Source organism: Pelecanus crispus, chromosome Z, assembly GCF_030463565.1.
Source record: "Pelecanus crispus isolate bPelCri1 chromosome Z, bPelCri1.pri, whole genome shotgun sequence".
In the NCBI taxonomy this organism is placed as follows: Eukaryota; Metazoa; Chordata; class Aves; order Pelecaniformes; family Pelecanidae; genus Pelecanus; species Pelecanus crispus.
This window is the reverse complement of record NC_134676.1, coordinates 5047546-5058802: the sequence shown is the minus strand read 5'-3', so window position 1 is coordinate 5058802 and position 11257 is coordinate 5047546. Positions and strand designations below refer to the sequence as shown.

At 43.7% G+C, this 11257-nt stretch overlaps 1 protein-coding gene across 1 annotated transcript; it reads left to right on the top strand.

Moving 5' to 3' along the window:
* On the top strand, positions 1–11257 carry HAUS1 (HAUS augmin like complex subunit 1). Its single transcript, XM_075726211.1, has 9 exons — positions 1–42; positions 1396–1570; positions 2196–2331; positions 3364–3498; positions 4487–4610; positions 5415–5480; positions 7230–7301; positions 9665–9712; positions 10745–11257. The coding sequence occupies exons 1-9, from the start codon at positions 22–24 to the stop codon at positions 10826–10828; spliced, it is 861 nt and encodes a 286-aa protein (XP_075582326.1). The 5' UTR covers positions 1–21; the 3' UTR covers positions 10829–11257.

The following is an 11257-nucleotide window of genomic DNA, read 5'->3' as shown; positions in this document are numbered from 1 at the left end:
CTGAAGGAGGCGGAGGCCGCCATGGAGGAGAAGCTCCAGCGGGTAACGGCGGGGCCGGGGCGCGGCGCGGCTCACGGAGCGGGAGTCCCGCAGCTGGAGGGGGCCCCGTCCTCCGGCTGCCCCTCGCCCCCCCGGGGGCTGCTCCCCGCCGGCCCCGGGCCTGGTGGGGGGCAGCGGCGCGGAGCCGGCCCCGGTGCCTCAGCGGAGCCCTCGGCCCTACGGGCGAGGCACCCGAGCGGTTGCGCTGAAGGTTTTGCTGGGCCCTGGCATCGTCGCTTTGCCGGGCTGGCGCTCGGACGTGCGCGGTTTAAGAGCAGGAGCCAGCCCGTGCCCTTTTCTTGCCCCTTTAAATGTTGGGGGGCAGGCAAGGCGGGGTGGCTGGGGGGGCTTTGCAGCGGTGAGTCCTGTGTTCGCCCGCTTCCCCCTCTGCTACCGGCGGGGTAACAGCCCGAGCTCGCTGACCTTAAAGTATAAGCTCACAGCTGGTTTGAAATGTTAGGTTATGAACATCTGGGCTGCCTGAAGATTTTGCATTTCAAATCACTGTCCCTACAGAAAGCGGTAGAAAGAGGCGATTTATCCTTTGATCGTGAACTTGGTGTTTTTGTGGTATTAGAGTTTTCATCTACGTATACCTAGTGCTGTTTGCTCCTAAGGGCTCAATGGTTTTCTCCCCAGAATAGTTTGCTGTGTGCAGTGTACATCGCTGAGGTGCCGGTAAGGTAGAAGCGTAAAGAAGGATGAGCCAGAAAGAAATGTCTTTTTAACTTAGAAAACTGGATCCTTTTCCATCATCAGGTTGCTTAGATAGCCTTAGACAAGAATTTATGTTTCCTTAGAGTTGAACATCCACGTTTTTGATTATTATTACTCATAATCTAATCCTTCCGTGCCACCTGAGAGCACTGTGTTAATCTCTCCCCATTTCTGACCTCCTTTTCACTGTGCTCTGCAGGGCTCATGCCTGCACGTTGTAGTAACTCCTTCTCCCCTGCTAGCCTGTAGAGACTGTTCCCAGTGATCATGGTTTGGGCAGTTTTATCCCACGCTGCTTCAATGCAGTTTTCCCCAGCTGCCCAAATACCCATTTAACATCTCTTGGATCATTAGCGTGTCTGTAGCAAACAGGTCATCTGAATAAAAAGGTACAATTTTATCACCTGGTAAAGGTGTCCAGTGAAATGAGGGAGGTTAAAAGGGGAATGGTTTTCTAGACTACAGAGGGTGATCGAAGAAGAGCCAAAGGACGCTGTCTCCCCTTTTTCCACCTATGCCTCGACTGACATAGCAGGAGTTATTCTTCAGAGCTTGCAGCACTTTACATTTCTCACATCTATCAGCTATTTTCTGCTGTTTCACTTGACCATTTACTCTCCCCCCCCCCTTCTCTGGCAGGTTACGTCATGGCTAAAGAAAATATACGGGAATCAGCCTATTCCACAGTACGAAGTGAATGCGAGGACAGTTGATATCTTGTATGAGCTTGCAGAATGCAATGAAGCCAGAGACAGGGATGTTTCTTTGCTGATAGAGGACATGAAGCAGAAGGCAACAGAATATGAAGCAGAAGGTGAGTTTGAAGCTCCACTTCTCAGTTTCATCAAAGTTAGTTTTTCTTAGTGACCCTGAAGATTGCCTTTGTTAAAATCTTACGAATAAATAAGTATATAGAAATAAATATATATATATATATAAAAAAATATATTGGAAAAAACTCAGCTTTTGTTCTGGTACAGCTTTTACTACAATGTATCCTATGCCTTCCTTTCAGCAAAATTTATGGTGACATAAGGTTGGTCAAGACCAATTTTTTAAGCCGTCTTGAGCAGGCTGTAAATACAGGAGAAGCAGATTAATTGCTAAAACCTCCTAGCCTGCTGGGCTGAATAGCACAGCATTGGAATATCGGCTGGGTAGACAGGGAAGCAACCCTACCGCTGATTTAAGAGTCTGAGCTGGTGCTAATCCACTGTTAAGGAAAGCAGTTGAGGAAGTTGAAACAACAGTGAGGTGATTAAGTTATGCTCGAGCTGTCTAGAGTGAGTGAGTGCTAATGTGGGTTTCTTGGAGCGAGTGGTTCAGGAGACCAAAATACGGTTTTTAACACACATGTTAAAAGAAAAGAGTCCCATCTAGGCCTTAAAAGAAGAGTAATATAAACAAAATTACTATTTTGGGTTGTATTTGTTTTCCAGCTAACTATCTACAGGGCCTTCTTGCGGAAAGCCTGGATCTTTCTCTATCCAGTCTGTCCAGCGAAGGCACCAGCTACCTCAATGTCCTGGTAAACAGCGCAATGACACTTGAAACAAAGGACACTTCTCTTGCCAGGTAATTCTTCCCGCTGTGCACCAGGGGTCATGGTCTGTGCTGTTTTCCTCTGCTTTTTCTATTCAATAGTTTCAAACTTGACTTTCACACCAGGAATCACTTGTCCGGCTTCTTTTGCACCCCTTGGGCCGCTCTGGAGGACACGGGAACTGAGCAGAAAGCTCTAACTCTTGATTATCCCAGCAAAGGAAGTCTCTGACGCCCGAGAGGTGCCTCGGCCACAGTTAAATCCCTCTTTTGCCCCTGCTTTTGTGGTCAGTGGCTGCAGGACGCTGCCGCTCAGACTGTCGTGCCAGGTAGCACAAGCTAGAGCAGGTTTCATGCTGCTTAGGCAAGGACTGGGGAACTGTAACTGGTCTTTGTCTCAGCTCCTGTTTCTTCCCCCTCTTCCCTGGCCTCGGTTAATGTAAGGAGATTTCCTTAGCTCAGCCGCAGAGAAATGGCAGCTGTTAGTCTGCTCTTCCTGGGCCCCTCTCCCTAGCCCGGATTTGACCTATAGCACAGCAGGTTTGTGCTGAGCACCGGCAGTAAGGAAGGGCTAAAATCTACCTTGGAATCCAATTTTTTGTATGATGTTCAGGAGCTTGGCTCTTACAGCTCTTCTCCTGAGCTGGAGGGGCAAGCAGCTTTGAACTGTTTGGGAAGAGACTGAAATACTGCTGGGCACGTCTCGGGGATGTGCATTTTCAGGGACTGAATACAGTTTCAAAGGCAATTTGGCAAGCCAGGAGTGGAGCATCTGATCGTGTCACTAGAGTGCCAGGTCTTGTTCACTTCCTCCTACTGAGATTGCTGGGCCGTTTCCTCTTCCAGATGAAATCTGTTAGTTAAGGGAAGCAAATGCCCTTAGTGACTTACTTTACTTTCCTTCTCTAAAATAGCTGGCAGTTACCTGATGTATCATAATACAAGAACAACCAAAAAAACAAGTAATTTGTGGAAAGTGTGGAGAAAATAATGATAATAATAATAATTCTGCGTTGCAGAAGAGCTGACTCCTGAGCATTCCCACTGAATCTCTCTTTTCACCAGCTTCTTCTGTGCCATCAATGATATGACTTCGGAGCTGTACGCAACAGAATCGAAAAACAGAGAAATGGAACTGGAATTGGCCAACATTAGGAAAAAACTGACTGCAGCGCTGATGCTGGAAAAGCAGTTAGAGGAGTGAGTAATGGATGAGAAAAGGGAAAGATGTAAGCAATGCTGCTCATCCCTGCAATGTGGAACATCAGTTGTGATAACTAACAAGGATAACTGAATTTTCAGGGTTTTGACATATCTCTAATTCACAATATTTGGAAGTATCTGTGAAAAGCCATGTGCTATCGACACATTCAGTAATCAAAAGAGATTTGGGGTACCATCAAACCCATTATTTGGAACCAAAAATGGTCTACAAGCAGTTTTCAGATATGGGCTGGCATCTTCCACCAGTTGCCTTCATCTGAGGTTGAAGGCAAACCTGATTTTCTTACCACATCTAGCATGGACTCTGTAGTCACAGTGAAGGAGCCAGGCAAAACAAAAACCGTTTCTAGGTAAGGATTTCCTTTAACCAGTGTTAACCCACATCAGCGTGTGGGAGGCTTTTTTAAGAAAAAAAAAAAAAAGTATCAAGTCCATTCCCTAGAGGATGTAATCTGAAGTGCTTTGCCAAGCATAGCAGGATCAGCCCCTGCCTTGAGTTGGGATTGGCCCAATGATCTCCACAGCCCCCTTGCAGTCTAATTATTTTCTGGTTTTTGTCTTTTAAAGTAGTAATTCTGGCACTGCTTGTAGCAAAAAATACCAGACCTGCGTGCTTTGTGCAGGTTTGCCATGGCCCCTCTCTGTGATCTTAAGTTTAGCTTGCGTAGCAGGTCTCTAATTGAAGTAGGGAATTATGCAGAAGACTGTTACTCTCTGCTTTTACGCAGATGGCTTTCCCCTTGGGCTGTTTTTTTTCCCTGGCCTTTGGGACTCTGGATGTAACGGATATGGATGTTTCCACTGGGAAATCTTGCAGGGAAGTGCAAGTTGGTCTCCATTCTCTCCCTTCTCGTGTTGGTTGCATTTACAGAGTTTTGCCTGAGCATAGATAATTAAGCAGTATTTGTATACTGGGATCTCTTTGAATGTAAAAGTTTGTTTCTTTTTGTGTTTTTTTTTTAAGGGATCTTAAAAAAACGGAGGAACTTCTGGAAGTAGAAAAGGCCAAAGCTGACAGCCGATCCCAGAACCTGAAGTTCCTGACAGATAAATCCGAGGATTTAAAAATCAGGATCAAGGCTGCTGAGGTAGATGGAAGGAATTTACTAACAAGACTTTGTGATGGGATGGCACAGTCATGCTTGGTTGGGCCCAAAATTGTAGTTAAAGATATCTCTGGAGCTTCCTAAACTCCAGGATCTAGGAACCTTGGGCTAACCGGACAAAGTGTTACTACACTTCAGTTGTTCCTCCTATATTCATGGTCTCTCTCCAGGACATCCTATGGTAAATGCAAGGACACTTTGTCCTCTTTCCCTGAGAATTGTATTTGCTCGGACTACCTTGTGCTTATTGTGAGGTACTGTCATATAAGAGTATACAGACAGCTGCCAGTAGAGCAGCTGGTTCACTGAGGTAAATTGTGTGTCAAAATTCTGAATATAGCCATTTTGTGAAATTAATGAATGATTAAACACAGAAGGCAGAAGTACCGTCTTCTCCTTCACCTCTCCTACATGATGAAGGAGATGTGAATGCTTTATTTCCCACTTGGATGCTGCCCGATACCTTGACAAATATGAGATGGAAAATGTTGTATTAGAGTTGATGACATTTTACTGCGAGGCCTCTTCCCAGCCTTGCCATGTGCTCTTCTCCCAGCAGTCTTCTGGAAAGACTTGTTATTCTTGGCATAAATTTTAGTAGCAACTGATTTTGTATAGCAGCTATAGCTGTGGTTCAAATAGCACACATTTCTGTTGTTGACAAGCTGCGTTCTTGTTTGCCTGTTTAGATCAAAACCCAAGGAAATGGTATCATCTTTACATATATGTTTTTAAATCCTGTTACATTTTGTGGTCAGTTATGAACAAACTCTTTCCTGTTTGTAGGAGCAGCTTGCTGCCACAGGGTTGGACCAGTCGCTGACGCACGAGGCACTCGTGAGCCTGTCTGAGGTACGGTCTTTCGGTACAAGGTGGATGTTTCTACAGTGCTACAGACCAGGCTTGTTTGTTGGGTGGTTTCAGGACCCTGGTTACCTGAAGAAATATTAATGGTAAAAAAGAAGCACAAATAAAAATCCCAGATGGATACCTCTGAAGTGGGGTATATGGGATGGGTTTGTCCCTCCGAGAAACTGAGAAGCATCTATGGGTGCTGAAGTGGCACCTTTTCTTCAGGGTTAGGTATGGGCTTATTTTGGACTTGGAAAGAAGCTTTCCTTCTGGACTGATTGAGGGGAATAATTGGAATCTTTATTTTTGTTGCCTTTTTCCTTTTCTTCTCTTTCTGCCTCTGTCTGTAATTGGCAATATAGCCTACTGGAGAATTTCCATGGAATAAATTCCCTGCCACTAGAAAAAAATTGGCAGCCCGTGATCTGCCTCCTCTCTCTGCAATTCATGTTATAAACAGAGTGGATATTCTGTGAACTGTAGCCTGTTACATGGCTCCCTGTGTATTGCAATTACTTGACAGAATGAGCCAGGTGATTCTTGCTACTTTGTGTGAAATAAAGCTGCTTTCAAACACTTCAGAGCAAGGGGAGGAGGTCAGGTGAAACCCAAATTCTGAACCACTGTGTGCTTTTTTTTCCTTGTGTCTTTAAATATAACGTTTTTCAGCTGTATTGTAAGCCCAGCAGGATAATTTGTGAAAGGAAAAAGCACATTCTTGAGTTACTAGCTATAGATTCTCCAGCTTCATGCTGAAGCATTTGTACACATGTAACATGTATTTGTGTTGTTCTGTCTGCACTCACCACATCTTAATATTATTTGCTCTTACTGTAATGAGAACTTAGTCTTTCTCCCCGTTTCTTTTGCCAGCTTTTCCTGCATGTTGGTTAGGTTGAACAATGAAAATGGGTTTCCTGATTTTTATGTTGTCATTCTCATGAACCAGCGCTGGGTGGCAATGTTTACATTGCACAGTGTTTCAGAAGAGTACTAACCAAAAATCATCTGTGTTGGAATTTTACATACAAAAAGTCATAGGTAATTTTCTAGAGTTGTCATCTTCTAGAACCTGAGCATAAGGGCAGCTCTGACTCCCCAACATTTCTATATCTGCTTTGCCAAGAGCTCAGTGAATTGGGCAGCACAAATGGCTTTATCTTCAGGATGCATTTTTTTTGTACTTTGATTATTTGAAAAGAGTTGAGGGCTGTGGAAGGTGCTCAGTTTTCAGCCCCAAGGAGACATTATTTCCCTTTGTTAACAGAATAAGCAAAGCAGTGCAAGTGTGAGGGGAGTCTTTTTAAAAGCTGCTGCATGTGCAAAACTCTTTTCACACAGAAGCCATGGGCATGAGAATGTGTCCCCTTCCTTGGGGCTCAGTTCTCTCCTGCAGTCATGTTGACAGCGAGAGTCCTCTGTCTGGTGGATTTTCACTTGAAGTCCCCCCTCCTTTCAGGGAGGAGAGATCAGGTGGTTATACTGCAAGAAGAGACATCTGAAGATGTCTTCACAACAAAGAAAAATTAATTGATACCTCTGTGTAAAATATGAACCGGGTTTGACTGACTGATAACTGAATGAACAGCAGATCTTTAGTTTTCCGTGGGTTTTAAGAAGGATCACGAAAGCTCTCGCCAACATCTGTGAATTCTGAAGTGCTGTAGATAATTGTGGCTCTATTTCACTGATTTACATCACTTCTACAAGTAAGACTAAAGAATATAATCTGCCTTGCTCTCTTCACAGAAACTGGCTGGACTGCAAGAAGAAATTGTTTCTTTGAAGAAGAAACTGGAGTCCTACCTAGATTTAACTCCTGTAATTATTTTTTTCCACTGTTCTATTGTATTTCCATCAGATTAATTTTAATGGACTTCAGAACATAAAGGATGTTGTTGTAATGGTTTCAGTGGACAGGTGAATGTCCTACAGGCCTACTAATGGTGTAAACAGCAGACTTTACTTAAACAGAAGGGTATCTATTTATTAATCAAAGCCAAGAGATTAAGTATGCTTACCAGGCAAACTTTGTTCTAACAAAACGCACAGACTTGCTGGGTGAGCTCAGTATCAAGGTAAATCAGCTAGAAACTAGACAAAGAAATGTGGAAGAAAATATAATTCCTTAGTATAACAATTTTTTTGAGATTTACCAACATATTAGCTATACTTGTCATCAGGCTGTCAATATGATGGACACAGCACATTATGCAGAGGTTGGAGCTCTGAGCAAGATTTTAATGATTATGAAGAAAAAGCCAAATGTAGGCATTGTCCCCTGAACAAGTACTCTAGCTTGTGTGAGTACTGGCTGCTCCATCATTTTCTTTGATTTCTCTTGAGGGTGCTGGGTACTCAGCTCTCTGAAAACACAGGTTTTCTCATTTAGGTGACTAAATTGTAGTTTTGAAAGCCCTTGTCTGTGTATCTTTTCTTCATTTTATATTTCGGCTATTGTTACTATTGGTCCCTGTGCTAGGAGTTACTGTCAGACTGCTGTGTGACGCATCTGTTCTAAAAAGGATTTTACTCTTTTCAAATTAGAACGCTTGTTACAATAGACTGTTTCAGTTAAGGGTCATTTTGTAAACAACTTCACAGTGGCTTAAAGAAGTCATGGGTAAGCAGGGCTTTAGTCCATGAAACAGAAGACCTTGGCTTTGTGTGATGTCTGTACATCACCACCTGTGATATTTGGGACCACTAAACCCAAGTACTTATAGTACTTGATTAGGACGAGGGGAGAGGGCCTCAAGTTGCATCAGGGGAGGTTTAGATTGGATATTATGAGAAATTTCTTTACTGAAAGAGTGTTCAAGCATTGGAACAGGCTGCCTAGAGAGGTGGTGGAGTCACCATCCCTGGAGGGGTTCAAAAACCGGGTAGACATGGCACTTTGGGACATGGTTTAGTGGGCATGGAGGTCTTGGGTTGATGGTTGGACTGATGATCTTAGAGGTCCTTTCCAACCTTAATGATTCCTAGTTTTACTTTCATTATAAATAATCCAGCCACCAAGCCAGGAAACCTGAAATTAATTATTACTCTCCCCTTAATTGGTTTAGTGGTGGCCTTGGCAGTGTTAGGTTAATGGTTGGACTGGATGACCTTAAAGGTCTTTTCCAACCTAAATGATTCTATGACTCTATTCTATGATTCTGCTTCCAATCTCCTTTGGAAGATTGCCATTGGTTTTATAGATAAAGACTTTTCTCTTTGTCATTCAGGGGAGAAGTAGCGAAAACTGGAGCGAATAGTTGAAGGGTTTTGGTTTTATTAAATACAGTTGTGACTGTGTAGTATACAGTTTTGTATTTGAGTTACCTGATATGGCCTGTTGCCTCCTCATCTGAGCACCCCGTGGCCTTTGATAGAGCTAACCTCAGACCTTTCTGTGCAAGAAGTGAAAAAGTTTTTTTGCCAGTGCTTATAAACGGAGCATAGAGGTCCAGAGAAACAGAGAGAGTTGTCCAAAATCACACAAACTCTATGACTAATTGCGTCTCTTGTATTATGAACTAGGGGCCTGTCTGCTGGGCCACCCTTCTCTCTCCACCTCCTTAGCCCCTCCATCGAGTTCCTGCCTCTCAACACATCTCCCTCATACAACTACCTCTGTCTCCCTCCTAGAAGAAAAGGATGAAGGGAGAAGGTGGAACTGCTCTTTTAAATCCGTCTTACTCCAAGAGGCAGCTGCCTCCTTTCCTCAAGCGAAACAGGACATTCAAATTGGATTAAGTTCTCCAGTTCCCCCCTCCCTCCCTCCCATCTTGCTGTCAGTGGAGACAGGGAGAGCCCTGATGCCTCGCTTCTGGTGCAGGCAGAAGGAGGGAGGGAGGTTTATCCTTGCAAGCGTATTGTGCTTTGGAAAATTCATGCATGGATATGTTTAAAGTCCAGTTCCTCGATTGGTAGGTTTGGAAAATTGCTGAAAACAGGGGTTTTTTTTAGACTTCAGGCCATACCAGACTTTTGAAAAATATGCGATTGCCCAAACCAAACTGATACTAGGTTTTTAATGTCAGTACCTTTTGCGTGTGAAGCGTGTACACAAAACTGATTTAATTATCCCTGAATTCCCCTGCGGTACATCATTAGACTCTTGCAATGATGCAGGGACTCTGTGTTTCCAGCTGAAATACTGATTTTTTTTTTTTTTTAATGCCATTTTCTCTCACTAGAATCCTTCCCTTGCACGAGTGAAGATTGAAGAAGTAAAACGAGAACTGGTAAGGTTTTTTTTTTTATCTTTCACAGAGATTTAAATGAGTGCTGTCATTCCAAAACAAGCTATATATATTAATTGGTTGTGGATTTATCTACCTCAGATTGTAGTCTTAATGATCTCTAGAGGGAAGTTTTGCTCTGGTAAGGCAGAAGCTGTGCATATTGGTAGGAGGAACTGGTGGAGGAACGGTATCTAAGCTACAAAGGCAGTTGGGCATAATGGTATCAGTGGGGATTAGGTATCTATATCCCTCTGGGTTTTGTCTGCTTCACCTGTCAGAATGTTTATTCACTCAGCTGTGTTGCAACTTACTGGTCTCCCAACCTTCCTCCCTGCTCCCAAACTCTCAGAGGGCTCTAGGGCCCGTATTTTATTTGACAGCTGTCTCCTAGACTGCGATGGGGACCTTCCCCTATAAAACAGAATGCCCATTTCATCCGTGCTTGTGTAATCTGCAGGTATGGTTGTTGGGAAACACTGATATAAAGCTGTTTGGGAAGTTCGTACGTAGCTTTCCTGAGTGAGCTGGGCCACATTTGAACATAAAACCTGTCTTAATTTCTTTGGGCTACTGTCTGCTTGCTCATAGACAAAGAGCAAGATACTCAGTGATAAGCGTTAAAGCTGCAATCAAAAAAACCATAGCTATTTGAGAGTATTTTGTACAGTTTCAGATGGGACTGCTCAGGTCGGTAACCCACTTGGTTTTGATCCAGAAATACAAGCCTTACCAGCCTGAGGCTTTTACCAGGTCAGAATACTTGCCTCTGGAGTGTACCTCTTCAGCTTGAAGGTGTCTGATATCACAGTATAAAGGCAACCGAGCTTGTTTAGCCCTTGATTTGGAGATTTCTCTGGAGCTGTCTACAGAGACTGCCACTGTTTGCAGTAGTGAGACCTTCTGGTCCAATACTTGGGTTAATCAGTGCTAATAATATCCCAAGGTTCGATCATTGCAGATATGTTTGTCTAACAAAAATGTAGGAAAACTGTTTCATGGTCACTGATTCCTCTTGCTTTTCTCTCCTGCTAGAATGCCTTGGAGGCAGAGTTCTCAAAGCAGATTGATACGCTGACTCTTGAGATGCCAGAGCCCAGCAAACTCCAGTTCACCTGAAGCGGCCTGCGTGGAAGATTTCCCTTCTACTGTCTATTTATTTGCACTAGTAAAACATTTTGGAATTTTTGCCCTACTTCTGCAGCTTTCTGGCTTACTCTTCTTGCCGTTGGATGGCACACTTGTGACCTTCCAGCAAGCACGCTCATTTTTAGGTGTTGACGTAGCCTTGCGTTTGTAAACATCACCTATTTTTCATAAAACAACCCCCAAACTTACTGTTTCTTTATCCGTTTTTTCTGTATGTGATACACACCTGGCCTCCAGACAGCACCTTCACCAGGAGATGTCCCTGTCAGGATTTGGTTGACCATTACCACTTAGAATTGAACCGATCAGGGAGTCTGGTTTTCTCCTTTTTCCCTGTCCAGGCTCTGGATTTTTCCTGGAGTTGTCTCTTTGGAGGTGCAACTATGGTGATGACAGACT

Excerpts from the sequence above, each read along its gene's own strand:
- HAUS1 (XM_075726211.1), top strand. The coding sequence starts at position 22 with ATGGAGGAGAAGCTCCAGCGG. Across the intron at positions 2,332-3,363 it reads AAGGACACTTCTCTTGCCAG|CTTCTTCTGTGCCATCAATG; the intron begins GTAATTCTTCCC and ends TCTTTTCACCAG. Across the intron at positions 3,499-4,486 it reads CTGGAAAAGCAGTTAGAGGA|GGATCTTAAAAAAACGGAGG; the intron begins GTGAGTAATGGA and ends TTTTTTTTTAAG.